Consider the following 20,735-nt stretch of genomic DNA (forward strand, 5'->3'; position numbering starts at 1 on the left):
ACAGAAGATGATTTATTGTATTGTAACCAGGACTTCAGACACTTCCATTCCTTTCCTTACTTCCATTCCATTCCTTCCTTTCCTTACTTCTACTTCCACTTCTACTCTTGCTCTTACACTCTCTCTCTCTCTCTCTCTCACCCGTTTACTCTCTTGCTCTCTTGGGCCTGCTCAGAGCTGAGTCTGGCAGCTCTGAGCAGTGCCCCTATACCCAAGCCCTTTACATTAAACCGACTGTGTCCCAAGACCTGCCTATAGAGATCTCTCCGTCTCCGTCCCGACCGAACCCGCCCGAAACCTACAATTACTGAATCTAGATTTTTGGTTCTTTAAAAAATTAAGCCAGATTTAACAAATGATTAAATACTTTACCTGAACTTTGAAAATAAAAATGATCATTTAATCTTACTCAATTTCAGAAAGAAAACTGCAGTGGTTTTATCTATTAAGGAATGTCATTGCACCTATCAACAAATACAAGGACTGCCAAGTCCAATATCCAAGATATTGAAGGAAATGACATCTGAAGTACAGAATTCTCTAGCTATAGCTGTCCTACATCTCTATTTCTTTGTGGCATCTTTCATTGTAACTGATTCCAAAATGTCAAGAGAACTTAGGTTGAAGAAGAAACAGGCTGTAGAGAAGAAAGTTCCTTAACCTCACAGACATCTCTTCTTCTAAGTTATTGATTAATCTATGAACACCACAACATTTTGAAAAAGCTTATAGTAACAGCCTCAACACAGGTGTCATCGTTGCTACAGTTTGCTTTCTGATGATGGCACACACATGAGAATTCCTGAAGCTGTTGATGGCTCAGAAAAATGTGCCATTCACAAACTGGAAGCGATACATTAATTTCTGCAAGGACAAAGCTAAACTACAGAATGTTATCACCTGTAATTTTATCATGCAAAAATATATTGTTTTAATACTAAAAAGTGACATCCAAACTCGCAGAGAATTAAAAACAGAACACCCAAAATTAACTAGGGGAATTCATCAATAAAAATTAAAACAAAACAAAACAAAAAACCACCAAAAAACCCAAAAAAACTTAGCCTATTAGAAATACAAAGAGCTCAAACTACCGTATAATCACTGCTCCTTCCTCGCTGAATTATTGAAACCAACTTTTTAAAGTAGTAACTCCTTCACAAATAAGTTTTCAACCTGCAAGTCCATGCCACCCTTACTAGAAAAGGAAAGACCCATGCTAACAAAGTTAAGAAACAAAGAGAAGTGAACCTCAAAGAAAGAGTTATAGAAGAAGATGAAAGCAGAATAGTAAAACGGTTTTTTTTCAGCAAGTTGTAAAAAAAATCTACACATCTGTATATCAATCCCATTCACTTGTTTATGCTACAATTTTAAATATGATTTGGTGCATCTGTGTTGCAAAAACCTGACTATTATACTAAGTTAAGAGCTGTACTGTAGCATCTTTCATTATTCAGGCATAATTAATGAAGTAATAAATTAGATAGGATTTTTGTTCATAAAAATCCTTTAATAGATTTCTTATTCTATTAAAAAAAATGAACAAAACTGGAAAGAATTTTATTATTTTTAGTTTGCAAATGCAGAATCCTTACTCTGAAACTGCCACAATTCCCTGAATTTGTCTTGTTATAAGCCTTGGGTATTCTCACAGAAGTTGCCACAAGACTCTGGACAGTCAATGCAGGAGCAGCTGACAGAAGGCACTGTAAGACAACCTGATTCACAGGAGGTTTTTTCATAGCTTTTTCTCTCAAATATAACATTCAGAAAAGCAATTGTAAATGTTGTTAAACTCCTTTGTTTTCAAGTGAAGTTGAGTTTATTTCATGTTGAGTTTTTTTCCTGAACTCTTTTATTTAAAAGAAGTAATAGCATTGAATACTGTTAAACATTTTGATTTACAGTTAAGAAGCCCTACACAAAAAATATTTATTGTAATATCACTGAGATAACTGTACACATGAATGAAATGATGTGGAATGAGAAGCAGAAGAATTTTTTAATGAACTATTTCTTGAAACTTCTGTCTCCTGTCACACCCTCTGATTAATTTGAAAACATATCTAAACCACTGATACATTATTAGTTTCTTCAAAGGTACAGAAACACAAATACTACATGCAGTCATAGAGTTTATATTCTTAAAAAGATGCTGTGAAAAGGGTGATACCTAAAAGAGCTACAAATGTGACTTGAGGATTGAAGTAAATATCTTAGAGCAATATACAAGTGAACCTGTTTAATCAAAAAAATTGATGGTGACTTGATTACTGTGCTTCTTTGTGGGAAGAAGATATTGCTTAATAAAGGCCCTTCATTTTGATGGAGGGAGGCAGAAGAAAGCAATTTTCAAGGTTTTTTTTTTAATGAAATAGAGTGAGACCAATCAACTGGTAGCGCTAGAAAGTAGTGGAGCCCCTGTGACATCTTTGAAATGTGGACAGCTTTTTTTGTTCGGTCTGGTTTCCTTTAAGTGCAAAGTGCTGAGCTCAACATGGGGTAAGACCTCTCCAACGGGTACAGAAGATTAAATTACACGGTCTAATGACTCCTCTGGTTGAAGGCTACAAAAAGATTCATAATGTTGGAGTTTCACAACTGGTGCTACCTACCAGCAAAAAAAGTTTTCTGCTGAACTTAGCTGCTTAAAACATATTATTCCCTTGGTGTGCTAAGTGTGTCAGTTCTGTAATGTATCACATTCCCAACAATTGCCAAGAATATTAGTCAACATATAATTCATAGTAGCATCTCCTTAAAAACAAATATAAGCTTAAGCACAATTAAGTCTTCCTGAAATGGCTGCCTTTAAGTGAATCAAGACACTGCAGACAGGTAAGAGGCTACCTGAATTTTTCCCCCCCTTTTGTTCAGAAGCTATTCTGGACAACATTGATTTCATCCTGACAGTATCAACCATAATGGAACTAGCAGTTTAAACAATAATAATAATGGACAAACCCAAACGTATTTTAGAGCTGACAAGAAATTATTTTATAATTTTAATTAACTTCAACTTCTAAACAAATTCTCAAAAACAGTTGATGTTGAAATACATATTTTAGTGACTGAATATTTCATTCTTCTAGACTAATTTAACATAATGAAATGTCAGCCATGGCACATCTATTCCTCTTAACGATCTTGTTATACTAATTCAGATAGACTCATATTTGGTTTTCTTAATTTATTGAGAGGACATAGCAAATCACAGTGATATATAACTGAAAAATTTAAATCCTAAAATAAGAGTCATATTATTTTCATCAGACAAGTTTGATAAACAATGAAATTATTTTTTGAGTCAGATTTCTTTTTGTTGAATTTCCACATCATTAATTTCCCTTAGTTCTGGGCCAAAAGGCTAGAAAAGGATAGCACAGGAACCTTTTCTTACTCAGTACATAAACAACATGCTCAGTTTTTTAGGAAATACAGTGGAAGATTACCTGTTGCCATACAAAATATATCATATAGATAGTATGAGGATTAAAACAATGCATGCACCAGATCTCAACTTCACCTTATGGAGCTGGTCCTTTGGGAATACCTGGGACAATTCTAAACATAATAGATTTATTTAATACATATAAAATATTTGTACATAAAGTCATACATGCGCCCTCTTTTTCCTTCAGTGTCAAAGGCTCTCATTTGACCTTTCCTTTATCCCTTCAAAAAATATCTAAATAAGGGATATATAACTAAATCTATGTGAGGAAACTAAGTAATCCATGGTGTGATTGCTTAAGATGTTCCTTTTATATTTTATGAACACTGCCTGAAATCACAGACTTCATCCTGCAATAGATTTTATGTGTATGCTTAAATGACATACACAAGTAAAATTAACCATGTCCCTCAACCTTGCAAGATTAGTACAGATCTCCAATTCTGCAATCGTTATTTAGACAAAACAAATAATGCAGCAAGAAAGATCTAGCATTAAAGGGTAGTGAAACACTAGAGCAAGTAAAAAAGGGCATGTAAGAAAAATCTCCCTATAAAGGTTTCAAAAAAATTATTAGGCAAATACCTGGCAAGAATGACGTCTATAGTCAAACCTACCTTGCAAGGAGAATCGCAGATTAAAAACCTTCACTTCAAACTTATTTTTTCTTGATTTCATGACAAAGTGCAAAGCCAAATAACAAACCAATCCAAAAATAAGTCTCCCAAAATTCCAGATCCTATGTTAACTGTCGAAAAAGTGGCTAAAACCCCAAACTTACTCTTCTTGAACAGTGGAACTGGGATCAGCTAACAGAGTTCTCCATCCAACAGTCAATACTGTCACTAAGCAACATCAAAACTCTACTTACTGCTATCATGGTTGAGTACATTTGGTCTGAAATACTAAAGGAAAATATTAAATCTACAAAATGAGCAAGTAAAGGCATTGTTCAATATTCTATCCACTGTAAAACCAGGCAGGTATTTATATGACTCTAAAAAGAGGCAACATAACTCTATCTTAAATTCTGTTCTACTTAACTGCTTTGCAATATATCAACATCTAATACACACCATACATAATCTGATTTATTCATAGATTTTAAACAGCAGCTGAGTACATTTGCCACAAAAGTTCCATGCTATTGTCTTAATAAGGATGAATATCAGCTGCAGCAGTGTTTAGCCTGTATGCTAGTGTTTTATTTAAAAGCAACTTAAGTCCCTGTAGAAAACTGAATTTACCTACAAAGTATTATGACACTTCATTTAGTGTTGTCAGCAAAACACAGAAGATGAAGAAGCATCCCTCTAATATCTGAAAGAAAAGTACATGAAATAATAAACAGAAATTATATGGCATGGAAGGAGAGACAAGGTGCTTCAAGATCAGAATAAGCATCTTGGATCTGACATGTTGGGAAAGAGAAATCCAGTGAACTGTCCAAAGACGGCTCTGCAACTGAACAAAGTTAAGGGTAGCCTAGAAACAGCTTCTGGATTCCAAACACAAATCCTATCTAACTGAGAAGAACACAACCTAGAAGCTCTAAATTAAAACATCCTTCCATTCATAATCCAAAAACTATTAAGATCTACTCTTATGTTACTCTGATGAAGGTACTTCTTTGTCACTCAAAAATGGTCTTTAAACCATTGCACACCAAGGACGAACATTCCTTATATGCCATCAGTCACACCTTATTTTGCTTCAGTTCCTTGACCTACTTTGATAGCTTTACTTGTATTCAGATTCTGACTGGAGCTCAGAACAGACCACAGACCCAATTTCCAAGCTGAAAATTCCCCCCTGTGGGTACTGTTTGCAAAGGCAAGCAGAATTTGCCTTTCTATATCAGCAAGTTATATCTCAGGTTTTCCTTGCATTTAAGGCATCTCCAGGCTGAAACTGATACTGTAGTTTAATAACTGCTGCTTATCAGGTATTTTACTTCAGCTGCCTTACCTGGGTATCTTCTTTGCTGTAGAATGTCCCTAGCGGCCAATGACAGTGATACACAATTTTGGACAAACATACATCCACAGGAACATAGCAATTGAAAAAACTAAATTCATTTGTCTTGTCTAAGCTTGGGACTTCTTTCTAAAGACAGAATCAACTGAATTCTGGCAATGTCATTCAGAAACCTGTGTATTTAACTGAGGTCAATTTAGAAATCACTTTACAGATTCTGTGCTCCTTTTCTTGTATCCTTTGACAACATCAAATATTGTTTCTGAAGTTATATGGTCACAGTTTCTCATCAGAAAGTCTCTCAACACTAAAGGATTGATATCTCCCCTCTACCAACTCCAGTGATGAATATCTGTTCTGAGAGAGACAAATCTGAAAGGTTGTTAAGCCTTTACCCAATTCCTCAGAAAATCAAGAGTAGACTTAGTAAAACAGCTTTATCTAACATTTATTCTTAAAAAAAATATGACTGTTAGCAGGCATAATAGGAATATACATGTCATTTGAGTGGGAGGAGCTAAAGACTTTTTCCTCAGTTAGATTCCATCTAACTTCAGTAAGATCTGTGGCACTGCATGGCTATCACCAAATGTTGAATCTAGTCTAGAAACCCGAAACGACGGAAATGAACCCACAGGGATGTACATCCTCCTTTTGCTTATGTTGCAAAACAGTGACACCCACTGGCAGCAACAGTTTAAATACCTCACTGTTGCAGTCTGGATCTACTTGATAAGAGCTGCTAAGAAGTTTCCCTAGAGAAAAATTCATCACAGTAACAGCCATACAAACTTACCTGTTGAGTCAGCACTACTGCCTGAGTTTTCAGAAACTGCATTACTAAGAGCATCTGGAGTAACTGCAACATAACCCTCTGGAGGAAGATCCACTGTGTAAATTCTTCTTGGAGACGTAACTGTATCATCACTACCTACAAAACAAAATCCAAAGTATCTGGCTCAATATCAGTCTCACTACAGATTTTCTCAAATGTTTTCCCAACTATAGCAATAAGTGATCTCGAAAATCCTTACAGAGGGTCAGGTGTGGAATACTGAAATTATCCTATGACCAACAGAACTGTACCAAATTTCGTAGCATCTACAAATAAACAAATACTCCATGGGTTAGTTCTTTACACCAGAAGCATTTTTTTTCCATTGTATCAGGCAAATCTTCTCCCCTGTCTTCAGAAGAAGTTTCCACTTACAGCGATATTTTAAGAGAGGCTCTAAACATTCTTCCCCATTCAGCATGAGTAGACACTATTTCTCTAAGAAATGCTTCACAAAAGATGGATGGATGGATGGATGGATGGATGGATGGACGGAGAGATACAAGATTATTATGAAGTGACAGAAGCAAGAGAAAAAGAACCACAAAACTGTGGTTTGCCCATTTGCAGATTTTTTAAACCACAGTCTACGCTTCCCTAAAGGGTGCAAAGATAAAGGGAGTGAGTTTGAAAGTCATACTTGACCAAGCCTCAGCAGTGCCTGCCCAAGAGAACTCACCTCCTCATCCCATTCTACCTCTTTCTGGGACAAGGAGCGCAGTGCCAAGGGCCACCTTTCCAACTATTTCATTGCATAGGAAACTACTTGTGGTGCTGGCAGCAGTGTGTTTTTGTATGATTTCTTTCCCCTTTGAAAGGTATTTAAAAACACATGCAAGAGCAGCAGTAGAAACTTCTCATTTGTTCACCAGACAAGAAGTGACAGAGACACCATCTCTACTCCACTTACATGAAACCAGACGGAATTTCTGGGCAGAGTAGTGACAACAGAGATCAACCACAGTGAGTAAAAAGCCCAGGATGTCTGGGTGTCTCCAGATGTTGCAATGTAGTTTTAGATGGCTCAGTGTGGTTTTTTTTAAAATTTTGGATTGTTGGGTTTTTTTTAGTTGTGTTTGTAGTTGTTTTGTTGGGTTTTTCAACACTCAGACAGCTCCATAAGTCAGCAGAGACACAGCACTAGTCGTCCCTTCTTGGGGGCAATGTGTCCCTTTAAAACACAGACAGAGCTGTTAAAATGATATACAATAAAAACATTTTTGGCACCTTAATACCACCTTAAAAACCTCCTTACACCACAAGCATGTTAGAAGATCCCAGATGATCCAAGTCTATCACCGAGGTGCAGCTATGTGCAACTACAGTTGGACTAATTCCTAAATATTTAAAATGCAGTTGTGTCTGATAGATCCCCAACAAGAATTACTTCTATATTTCTAAAATGCAATTTAACTATGCACTGACATTTCTCACACAGCCTACTTCAAAGACGATACAGTACATTTCTGAACGTTCAAAGTACTTCTGAAAACACCACAGCTGTTGTCATCATGAGGGAATAAATTTCTTTTGAAAACACATTAGAATATTATTGTTTTTTTCTTGAACAAGCCAGAAAATTTTCCAGTAAGTATTGATGATACTTACTTTAAGGGATAATAAAGGGAAAGAAATAAATAATTCAGAAAGATGAAGAGCAACTATGCAGTTTGGAAAAAACCAATTAAAAATTAACATGGAACAATTCTTCAGCAGATCCTTTCCATGCAGATGATGCCAAATCTTTGAACTGGCAGTACTTGCATTGACTTTTTTCCCCCCATCCAGGTTGTTTAATGATGAAGTGCTGATTAATGACAGTTTTAAATTACAAGGATGTATAAATGTTTGAGCTCCCTTCTGAAGGATTTCAAGTTTCCCCTTTTTTTCCATTTTTATTTAGGTTTTGTAAAACAAAGATAATCAGGGAAACATTAAACCTAATTTACAACCGTCTTGAAAAACTCAAATCCTTTAATCATAAAAGCAGTAGCTATATTGGGACAATAACCTCCCAGACAAAATAGTTACACATAACAGAATGTGAGGGACCATCTGTAACACACATCCTACAAAGAACAACAGTAACAACTCTTACTATGGAAATGAATGATGACTCAAAATTTTTTAGTTTTACCTCTTTAAATGGGAGTCTCTAAATTACATATTTATTCACACCAGATGCATCTTTAAGAAGTTTGCAAGCTCATAAATCAAGCATTAGTCTTTGCTAATCCTGTGCAAGTGTGTCAAACCAAACTGTTACCATATCTACATCTGGATTTTTGCAGTCTGAGGCCAGAGTCTCCCTGGGCCAAAGAGAGATGGGTTGGTAATAAAGTCAAACATTGCTGCAAAGCAAATGGCTGAGCTTATAAAACTGTGAAATAAAGAGGGTTTTTTGCTTAACAAAAGTAATCAGACACTAGAGATGTTAAAGAACGCTCCCCTTTTACTAGTTAAAAGTCATGAATCCCACCTCTGAAGTTTTATTTTATAGAAAAAAAAAGCCCCAACAGCTAAAGGTCATTTACAATGCCCAAAAAACAGCACACATTACTCTTTAAGGCAAACCAAGAATACAGAGTAAATGTTTTGAAACTATTTGTCTTCTATTCATGATCCCCACACAGAGACACATCGCATGTAACTCAGCCGTGTGCACCCAGTAGGGAAAAGCATCTACACCATGCCACTACCAACATTACACCTCCAAGCATGTCAGTTGCTTGTCCAGCTACGTTATCTCTTGCTATCCTACTACAAACGAGTATCGGATCTTTTTAGAGGGAGCTGAAGGTAAAGTTTCCAGCCATATAAAATTGTCAGCTTCCCAGTCAGTCATCATCTCAGGTAGGCACTGTATTTTAAGTTTATTCTTCAGCATCTTTAAACTATCCCCTACTTGTAGCTCAGAATGGTGGTACATAACACTAGCATGGTTTCCAGACTGCCTGAACACAAAGCACACTTAGGCTCAGACAGACTCATGACAGACAGATGCATGGCCAGAGCACATGTTTGTATAGCCTTGGTCCTTTGCTTGCTGTAAGACTAAACCCTGGACAGAGAGACTGAATCACTTCTGGGTTCTGCGGTGCGTTGGCCCTGGCTAGCAGCCAAACACCCAGCCAGATACTCACTCACTCTCCCCTCAGGAGGCTGAGGGTGGTGTTCATAGTGGGGTGAACAGGACTGAGAGAGCTCGCAGGTCAACAGCGAGGAGAACTTTTCCTCACTGGCTCTTTTCACTCCCAACTTTGCTCCTTCCTATTTCCTCTCACTGCAGGTTACACCCAGTTCCTTCAGAAAGATGGAGCAGTGCAAGGTGGTGGGGGGGACAATGCTTAAAGCCTCTGCTGATCCTTTCTTTACCCCCACAGGAGTTTTCTGTGGGCTGCCATCCTGCAGGAACATTTACTCAACAACAGAGTACCTTCTCCTCCTCTGACCCTAGGGTTTCCACTGTTGCCACTCCTTTTAGTTCCCTCCTGTCTTGGGATTGTTTTCTCCTTTCTTAAAGAAGCTTCCTCCAGGGTGCCCCTGCCTCAGCTGTGGGCTCGGCTGTGCCCTGCGGTGGGTGGGCTGGAACTGGCTGTGTCCAGTACAGGGCATCTGCAGCCTCCCCTCACAGAAGTCCCACTGCCAGTGACTGGACACCAGCACCCTGTACAGTTTTGCAATCAGACAAAAACTTTGTCTTACCCATGAAGCACTTCTCTGCAACTCAGAAAGCTTTGATAACTCACCCAAGTTAAGTTCCCATAGGGCAGAACTCTTAAGAGCAAACAGAGGACCCAAGTCAAGCTAGAAAATCCTGCAGCTCCCCCTGCCAAACAACTCTAAGTTAGCCCAATCTTACCAATATTGTGATCTCTTTCACAAAATTACGCCTTGGAAACAGCCAGTTACCACTTCTCCAAATAGATGGAAAGAGTTTGTCCCCGAAAACAGGTCTTTATGGAAAAGCACAGTGTCCTAGTTCTGGCCAGGGCAGTTAATTATTTTTCACAGTAGCCAGGTGCAGTGGCACATGCCTGTAGTCACAGCTGCTGGGGAGGCTGAACCTGCCGGAAAGCTTGATCCAGGAGTTCTGGGCTGCCCTGTGCTGTGCCCAGAGGACATGGCCAAGACACCAGTGCTACTCAGTACCACCTTAGTTCCAGGGGCTGGGGAAAAGGGACTCTCGCTTCCAAGAAGAAAGGTGCTCCTTTCCAGTCACAGGGAATTCGTGTCAGGCAGAGGAGCTGTCTGCCATTGTTTTTCAGTGTCCTGGGCTGGGGTAAGCATTTTGCATGTAAATCATCCTCTCTTTGTACATTTTTGTAATTAGCATTGTTGATGTTAATGTTTGTTTTTTTATCTCATTGCTGTTTCCAGTAAACTATTCTTATCTTGACCTATGATCTCTGCCTTTTGTCTCCCACTGGAGAAGGGGAGGGGAGCAGCTGGTGGTTTTCCTTTTAGTGAGCATACTTACTAAATTTGAGAGTACCATTCCTAAATCATCATACACAGGAAATGAGGAATTGATGCTGGATCAAATACAAGGTCTGAGTAGTTCAGTCTCATACCTTCTACAAAAGTCATTACTGGTAGTAGGCATTTTCTGTGTGGTGTTACAGTAGATACGACCTGGACAAAAATAAGGCTTGAATGAGGTCTATTATTTCCCTTAAAAATTTTGTATTAAAGTATGATTTTACTTATTATGTAAGCTAGAACATGACCCTGTTATAGCTATTCCTCATTTTTATTGCATACAAGTGAGACTATGGCCCCAAACTGACAATTCCCGAGGCACATATAACACACCTCGTTATCTGTACACAGTAACTTTCCCCTTCATTAACTAGCAAGACAAGCATCTATAAAGACAGCACACACAAATCGTGGGCAAGAGTTGTCTCCTTCAGAAACCTTCAAAAACTGAAGTGTACCAAAGGTGATATCAGTGACTAACTGTACACACCTTGAGTGCCCTCCTGAACTGTAGTACTGAAAAAGAAATACTTTTCCAGTTGATCAATGTGAAGACATCAAAATATTCTTCAAGAGTATAAACAAATCCAGTGAACCCAAACACCCACCCGTTCCCCAGTATATACTCATTTTCGTTCAGATAATATCCAAGTTCCTGAACATCAAGTTATTTCAGTCTGCCATGATAAGGTACATTAAAGTAACCGCAGGGACATGAGGTGTTACATTATGTACAACCTCGGTTCCCAGGCTGACTTTACATAGGCTTGTTTTCCAGTCTCACATCAACACACACTAGAGTGCTTTCCACAAAGACAGAAGCTTTTAGCTCAAGTAGTCTTCTGTGCAATCGGAAAGTACAGTCCTTTTCCTTGGAGGGCAAAATTCCTACTGCTTGACTGCAGTCTTCAGCAGGATTCTCTCCCTCAGTACTAGGGAAGTTACACTGGATGGAAAAAACAAAAACAACAGACTCTACCAGTCACTATAGACTCTACCAGTCACTACTGGTCATCTACTTTACTCAAATGATAACCATTGCACAACAACACACAACAGTGGAAATGCTGTGTTTCTTTGCTGGGTGACTGGAATAGTCGATGAATTATTTCTGTAGAAATTCACCACTGCAGGTAGAAACCTGCCTTTCAAAATTATGGAGAGGTACTATAGTTTACTATTACAGTCTAATTCCTTTAGCTTGTTTCAAGACCTCATTATCCTTACTTTATTGGAATAAACAAGGGGAGACACTCAAGCCACTTCTTGGCAGAAAAATGAGATATATATTCCTTCCAAAGATTCTTCATCTTTTTCTAAACAAACAAAAATACAAGTTTTCTGAATTACTTTTGGATATCAAATTATCTCAAATACATTGTTATTGCTGTCATATATTTTATTAGCACCAATACATGTAACAGAATGCTGAAAAGGTTTTTGCTCCTGCAAAGTTCAGAATTTTTAAATTTTATAATTCTGAAGATGCCTGCTATTCTTTATGGAAGGACAAATTTCCCTGTTTGCCAAGTAAAATGTCAAAGTTTATAGTTCTACTTTAAATTGCACAATTACATACATTCACAAAATAAAGTGATAAAAGAAAAAGTTCTTATAATTAAAGATACATGTTGTCCTCTTGCTCAGAAAATCCTTAAGCAGCAGCTGTTGGAGAACACTGTGGGGAAGCAGTACAATTCACTTATTTAATTCCAATCCTCTTTTTTATAATACTATTGGTCACAACATATTAGTGCAGACAGCAGCACTGAATTTTCTGATTGACCTTAATTTCTAATACTTTATTCAGTTATGTTTACACAAAAACAAGTCCACTATCCTTTGATATTCAGGCAAACCATGTTTTCACTTCATTCCTAGGGTATTATTTTTTAGAATCCTAGCTATATTACAGAAGACTGCTCCCAGTTCTCAGGGTGTATACTATTTGTGCCTGGAAGCATGTTGAAAGTCAAGCCAGTTCATTACAACTTCCCTTCTGACACTTTATATTCCCAGAAGTCCTTCACATCATTGAAAAGAGAAAGTCTAGATTACAGAGGATACTAGGCTAGAGCACTGAAAGAAGAAAACAAAACGAGAAAATCCTCAGAAGTACTTCCTCATCATGGTGTTTTCCTCCAGCCTGATGAAAAACAAAAACTTCAAAAGGAAATGGAGGTCAATAAAGACACACCCATTTTACAAGGACCAAAGTCAGGATGGGAAATTCATAGAAAACAAGGAATAAGAGAGCTCAAATTTATTTCCCTCACTGCTTCCCACATGTACACTAACTCTTAGATTTAGTTTATTTTTTAGACACGTAGAAAGGCTGTATTATAGCTCATTTTATTGGAGACAGCACTTACCATTATAACTCAGCTTCAGTTTCACTACATTAGGAATGGCAGACATTCCTTGTCACAAAGAAAAAACTTACAACAAAATTACAATTTCTTCTTACTCTTGTTCTCACTCATTATCTGGGGAAGATGTTTTTGCTTTTTACCTATGAAGCACTAAAATATCTACATTCTCTTGGAAAAAGTAAGGAAAACTAAGCACAATACAAAGTGAGAGTGAAGCATGGAATCACCACTGATCGAGGAAACCAAGACACAGAACACTTCTCAGCAGTGGATCTGACTACTAGCAGATGGCGGAATTAAGACTTTGCTGTTTTTTGTTTTGTGAAAGTTGAATATAGGAAGTAATGATGAAACAAACTATACAGCTAAATGGTATATGTGTCCCATATATGCCCTGGTATATGACTATATGCAATATTTTGATTAGATGTCTAAGAATTCTAGCTGTATAAACAGGAACACAAAGCTATCTTAATGTTATGCTAGTACCCAGCTCAATTATTTCTCCTGCTGCAGATATTATTTGTTCACCACACTTTTCAAAAGCCAAAAATATATCCCTGTCAGTCAATCCTTTAAAAAAAAAATAAATGCAACAACATTGAATCTAAAAGGCCACATCTAAGTTGCAATTACTGAATTATCGTCACTGACGAAGTGATTATGTCATTACTGGAACTTACCTCAAACAAGACCAGAAAATAAACAGATGCGCTTGTAAGAGTAAAAGCAAACAAAATTTAAGATTTTAAAGCCTTTGCCCCTCTAAACTCACATTTTCTATTCCATAACTAGAAGTTATTGGTAACAGTCCATTCTTACTTGCATAAAAAATAATGCAAAGCACAAAAAATTATGGAAAATTATTTGCTCAGAACATAGTTCAGTACCAAGCTTACACTATACACATTTCCACTTTTCAAATAATTGTTAAAGGGTAGAGTTGATAGGAAACCCAAGTAGAAAGTAAGGTTCTGTAACAGCAGAAAACATGAGATTTGACTCTGAATAACTGTGATTTTGACAATGGCATCTTAAGTAATAAACTCCCCAGTGTAAACTGGAGCAGGAGTGGTGTCTCACACAACCTTTTTGTCATCAATGCATCAAAAATTATTTCAAACAGGGAGTCAAGGTGGACAGTGGGAATGCTACACACAATTATTATGCTGCAGTTCGATTCAATTTAGTACAATCAGCCATTCTCAAGGTGAACAAGGCTACTTTATCAAGTTCTTAAGTTATTTTTCTATTTACTTTACCAAGATAATTAGTTTTCCTGCAGTTGTCTAGTTTGGGTTTAGAGCTTGTTAACACTTAGAGCTAAAGCTGGCACTGTCTTCCCTACTTAAGCAACCCCTACATACTGTTATATGAGCTACCTGTTAAATTGCTTTGGGGTCTCACAGAGGCCAGCAGCTCTCCCTATAGCAGCTAAGGTGTTGGAAATGAGCACATAGAAGAGAAGAATGAGTTAACATAATATACATAAGAACACTGGAAAAGGAAGGAATCTGTCAACCAGCAGCAAACAACTCCAAAACCCACAAAAACATTGCTAGAGGAACTGAAGACTGAACAACAGAACTGTTTCTGTCACAAACAGAAGTTACAGATACTATACATGCAGCCCACTCAGTCTGAACAGAGAAAGGAGGGGTTTTTGTTTGTTTGTGGTGTTTGGGTTGGTTGGGTTTTGGAATTTTTTTCCCTTCTCCCCTAAATCCCAGATTTCTACATTCCCCTGAAGCATGTAGCTATATTGGCTTGTAAAGCTGGCTGGGCACCATTTTTACCACAGCCACCAGAGGCTGGTATCTTCAGCCAAATACCCTACTCCTGGATACATCTATCCCATCTGCACAGCATAATGGCACTGTAATATACCATGTAATGAGAAAATTTTTAAACCCTTGAGAGAAGACTCTATGAGTGTGTGACAACACTTTATTGTATAATAATTATAATCTCCATTGCTCTTTAGCTTATTCACAATAGACAGCTTTTCAAAGTAATTAACTAAAGCAAAGCTGAATTGTTTAACAAGTCTCTAAAGTTGTTTATTGCATTGAGTACTGCTAGAATTTAATTTCTCAACCATAAGCACTTCATCAACTTGATCAACTAAAAGGCATATTTTTAGACAAGTTTTGTCTTCTAGGCATTTCTGTCACTAGCTTAAGTTTTCTGCAGTAGAATGGCTGCAGGAAGACAGGATTAGTATGAGGAAGAACAGAGTCCTGGTGTTCTAGTGATGATTTAAATGCAGTACACTGTCAGCATCAATAACTTCAGTGGAACAAATAAGAAGGAGAACACAAAATAATCACACAGCTGCACTGAATTTTGACATGAATTCCTCATAGAGGATAACAATGTTGGGATATGTCACATTTGGTAAGACACTCACATTTCTATTTAATGAATAAGGAGTAAATTGCATTTTGTCCATTTATATAGCATGGATTCCAGCTTTTTTAGAAAACTAAAACCTATTAGTACCAACAGCTTAGTAACATTCCTCATTATTTCTTACTTAAATAAATGAAGGAGAAGAAAATATAAACTGTCTCCACAAGATCCAAAACTCTGGCTAGGCTCTCTGCATTTCAAATTCCTTTTTTCAGAATTAGGGAAAAAGCAAAAATCAAAAGTGGCAGAGCACACTTTATACTGACAAGCTGAACACTATATATTTCACTTGAACACAGTTATCCTTCTTCGGCGACTCTAAAATTTTTATTTTTATAAGGAAGATGCTAAATACTGATCAGTAAATCCCAAGCCTTATAAAAAGTAGCTATAATTCTGACCAAGAAAAGGTCAGAGACTAAGGAGGCCATTTCCTCTTACTAGGAAAGGCTAAGGGAGCTGGGCCTGTTCAGCCTCAAGAAGAGATGACTGAGAGGGGACCTCATCAATGTCTGTCAGTATCTAAAACATGGGGTGTCAAGAGAACATTCCCAGGCTCTTCTTGCTGGTGCCAAGCAGTAGGACAAGAGGCAATGGGCAGAAACTGATGCACAGGAAGTTCGACCTGAAGGTGAGGAAGAACTTCTTTACTGTGGGGGGTTCTGAGCACTGGAACAGATTGCTCAGAGAAGTTGTGAAATCCTGTGCAATGTGCTCTAGGATGACCCTGCTTGAGCAGGGAGGTTGGACCAGATGACCCACTGTGGTCCCTTCCAACCTGGGCCATTCTGTGACTCTGTGAAAAAACCAATTCTACAATTAGTAAATCTCTAGTTAGAAGCATGCATGTCTCTTCTGAATATATACTATAAAGCTATTAAAAATAATTAATGAGGTTTTAAAATATCAACAAAAAGTAAATAAATCACAGAACTGCAGACCTCATGAGAAACATCTCTCATTATATTAATCCTTGTTGCATGTAGATCTGGCCCTAACAAAGGTCAAAACCAAACAAAACCAATCCTCTGGACAAATCCAAGTGAGCAATTTGTATTTTGAAATGCTCAGTCTTTTGCCAGATACTTTACTTTTTGTGGTACAGCAAGTTTTAAAGCATTTTTAATAGAGCATTTGGAAGCATATTCACAAAATATGCTTAGTTTAGGGAAAGTGTTCTCTTATTTTAGGAGCTTTCAACTTTCCATTTGTTCTCTTTTAATGCTTTGCCTGCCATGAGATTCAGGTTCATTACATATGTGTAACATTTAAGTGGTTTAAAGTAATAAAGATGGTAATCTAGACCCTCCTTAACTTTATGCTGAAGTAAGAAAAAAATCTTTTATTGCATCTTTTGAAATTAAGAACTATAGGTCTTACAATGGATGAATCAAGTTCCTCAAGGGAAGAAGTGTTTAGAAAGTCTTATCGAATTGTCCTGGGGGATAGGAATCCCTACTTTGGTTACATTCATTTTATCACTGAGTATTTTGGTACAAAGGGAGAAAAAAAGCCTGATTTACGACAACTATAATCCAAAGAGAAGGTATATCTTACTATCTATGCCCTAGGATGGAGATTCTGAGCACAGGCAAGTGTTTTCTTTTGGTTTGGGTTTATCATTTGTTTTTTGGTTTTTTTTTTTTTTTTTTGTGTAGGTTTTTTTGTGTGGGTTTTTTTTTTGTTGTTGCTGTTTTGTTTGTTTTTAAAAAATTAAAAATTTCTCTTTTTAAGTAAAAAAGATATGACTACTCTCCTTCTTTGGGGCCCAGAAGAAGCATGACACCTCCACATGTTTTCTCCATCCCTAACAGAAGTACCACCTTGCTGTTGCCTATTCCGAACTTCCCTTCCCCCTCCCCAAGACAAGGCAGGACTTGCCTCTGCCATGTGCTCTGAACCCCTTTGTTCCAAGCACAGGCAAAACCAAATGTAACTCAAACTCTTTAGCAGTGTCTGACTGGCTGGTCACCCCGGGTCCGCCCCCAGTCCTCCCCTTTCCCCTTCTCCGAATAAAAGAAAGGGCCCGAGAGGGGGCCTGCCCTCTTTTGGCTTTGCAAATCTTTCTGTGAACATCTGTGTGCTTCTGTTTCTGTCTGAAAGCTTCTAATTGCGGGAATTAGACAAGCTGAAGACTTATTTCTCCCTCTTTGCTTCTACTGGTGCTTTCAGTTTTGCAGCTAATATTTGCTGCTTTTAGAGCTACTGAAATGCTGGATTGACCATGCTACCTCTCTAGGCTGCCCGAGGCTTTCTAAGGCATTGAGCTACCAGCCTAGGCGGTAAAAAGCTGTAAGTATGTCCACACCACCTTCTGGAAGAAAATGCAAATACCATTCAGAAGGCCTTTCTATAGTCACAAAGGACAGTGTCCCTCAGAATTTGCCTTCCATCTCCAGTTATTCTGGGTCTTATTGTGAGCTTTGGTTCCAGAACCATGTGAGGAGCTTTATAGGATAACCCTTTCTGATACTAAATTATTAATTATCCAAAATTAAATGAGAACCAATCGTTAACACAGGCCCTGATGTTTCATCTTCTTAAGCATCTCAACCTCAACCTGGTCTCAAAAAAAGGAATGTAAACACAAATATTTACAGGATATAAAAGCATGGTCTTAAAAGCCTGCATCCGGAAGGACAATAGAGACATGTCCATAAAATTTAAAGGCAATGCTGCAAACTGCATTCCAATAAAGATCAGAATCTCACAGGGGGAAGGTGGTGGTGGTGGTTGAGCTCAGACAAATTGGTAATGGTATTTTCACAATCTGAGAATAACTGTAAAAGGCAAATAGGACATTGTGATGAGTTTGATAGTAAAATCTGTTATTTAATGCTAGAAAATACTTAAGATTAAGTGTTGGGGTTTTAGGAGCTCTCCTGTTTATTTTTTTTTCTGTTAAAGGAATTTTCCCCATACGTGTTGCTAAGGGGACAAATTGCTCGGTACTTAAGAAAAACAAAAGAGCTACCCACTGAGAGTGGAGTGCATCTGGCTACTCTTTTGTTTCACCTGGGTGGTGGACAGTCAGTCCCCGACGTTTGGACAGAGAGAGAGGCTGCTCTCTTCGGCTGTTCTTCCTTCTGCCGGAGAAACCCCGGGATCCCAAGCCCACCTTCCCTGCCCCGCTGGGAGCTGAGCCGTGGCTGCCCTGCCCCCGCCGTTGCTTTGAGCCTTCACTACGCTGTAGCCGTGCTTGCCCTGCCTCTCCAGACCTCCGGGGGGTTCCCCGCTTGGATACATCTTGTCTGCCATCCGGGATTTGTGCTCGTCCCTGCCATTCCAGCCTGCCGTTCCAGCCTGCTGTTCCCGAGAGTCCGGCCGGACACCAGGATCAGCTGCCCAGGGGTTTGTGAAGCCTTTGTCCCATCCCTCCCCGGGATCCCAGGGCACCAGTGCCGCATGCTCCCCGAGCTCGCTCCGGAGCGCCCCCTGCAGCCGCGGGGGAACCATCGCACCTGTCCTGCTCACCGGGAGCCGCCAGCGCCCCTGCCGGCTGCGAGCGGAACTGCACCCGAGGGGAAAGGGCCTGACAGCCGAGAAGGCTGGGACTGGGTTACTGGTTCTGTTTGTTGTTACTGCCATAGTTACTGTTGTTTGTTTGACTTGTTATACACATATAGATATATAATAGTAAAGAATTGTTATTCCTATTTCCCCTATCTTTGCCTAAAAGCCCCTTGATTTCAAATTTATAATAACTTGGAGGGAAGGGGAGTCGCATCTGCCATTCCAAGGGAGGCTCCTGCCTCTTGGAGACACCTCTTGGTGTCTTAGCAGACACCTGTCTTTCAAACCAAAACACTAAGTCACCTTATTTTTAAAGTAGTCCTCGACTTTTTATTGACACTAGATCATTTTTAGAAGTATTTTGTAGGACTGAAATAATCACTTTCAAAATAGGAAAGAGTTAATATCTACAAAAAAAATCCCTCACTTTCCATTGTTGCTTTCAATTACCTATCTTTGACTATTGCTACTTAAATCATCAGCTACCTTGCAGTTATGCCCATAATCTTTGGTCTGTAAGTAAGAAGTAACTTAAAACAGTTTACGATCAAAAAATTCAATCAAGGCTTTTATGTTTTTCCTTCACCAAGGTCACAGAGTTTTTAGCTCAAACCTTCTAGCCTATCTCTAAATGTGTACTTTCAGTGTCCAATGCTATAAAATCACCACACGTAAATGCAAGAGATCCTTAAATTGAAATAAAATCATAGCCAGAAAAGAATGGTTGTCTGTTGGTTTCCCAGATGGGTAACTAACTGATTTATCTTTTTTCCTATGAGTTTATCACTTCAAGGCTTTTTTTTTGTTTTAAGTACTTTTATGTTGAACTTGAATCAAGGCCGAACCCCTTCTGTACTACTGTGGCATTTGCATGCCTCCAGCAGAAAACAAACTCAATTATAGTTTGCTGTTAATTTCAAAACAACCTTGTTGCTCTGCTGTGAAAATCCTAAATATAAACCTGTTCTTTTTACTCCATGTTTCCTATCCCATAAGCTGTATTTCCCCTGTATTAGGATTCTGAATAAAAAGCTGTTCTTTCATTACCTTGAAGAACACTGCATTAGGAATCAGGTATAAACAAATCAGAGAAGTTATAAATCACAACGTCATGTAAATTCTCCCTCTCACCTCCCATTTCAGTGGGAGTTTTGCCAGGCCCTAATTTATAAGGAATGGTATAGATTCACTACAAATGAAGACAGTTTTAGCTTAAGAAATTACTCCACAGTTGTGCATATTCAGCACACCTTTATCATAGAGCAAATAAATAGCCTATTTTGAAAGGACAATTAGTTCCCAATACTATCACATATCATTGTATAGAATAAGTTTACTGGTTTATCAACCTTTTGAAAATATGCCTTTCATTACTGACTACACAAAAGAAGTACGAGAAGTACTAATCTAGAAAACCAAATTGAGTATAAAACATATAGAACTACAGAAGTTGAAATTTCCAAGCAATCTTCTATTACAGTAATGGTGTGCTGGTTTTGGCTGGGGTAGAGTTAATTTTCTTCCCAGTGGCTGGTATTGGGCTGTGTTCTGGATCTGTGCTGAACACAGGGTTGATAATATAAAGATGTTCTGGTTATTGCTGAGCAGGGCTTACACAGAGCCAGAGCCTTTTCTGATTTTTGTACTGCCACGCTGATGAGGAAGTTAGGGGTGAGTGGGAGGCTGG

The 20,735-nt window shown here is 38.3% G+C and overlaps 1 protein-coding gene across 8 annotated transcripts in view; it reads right to left on the bottom strand.

Annotated features, from left to right (window-relative positions):
* Window positions 1-20,735, bottom strand: part of ERICH1 (glutamate rich 1) — a 96,906-nt gene that overhangs the window by 59,398 nt on the left and 16,773 nt on the right. For 7 of the 8 annotated variants that reach the window (XM_042016213.1, XM_042016214.1, XM_042016212.1 and 4 more), the window contains exon 3: window positions 6,231-6,365. The exons of the other annotated variant lie outside the window; for it this stretch is intronic. In XM_042016213.1, coding sequence (XP_041872147.1) covers window positions 6,231-6,365 — 135 coding nt within the window. The remainder of the gene's footprint in view (window positions 1-6,230; window positions 6,366-20,735) is intronic. 8 annotated transcript variants of the gene reach the window in all.

This window comes from Corvus kubaryi, unplaced genomic scaffold (genome assembly GCF_017639235.1).
Source record: "Corvus kubaryi isolate FWS band 111438036 unplaced genomic scaffold, C.kubaryi_AGA036_p1.0 split3-73, whole genome shotgun sequence".
NCBI classification, from domain to species: domain Eukaryota; kingdom Metazoa; phylum Chordata; class Aves; order Passeriformes; family Corvidae; genus Corvus; species Corvus kubaryi.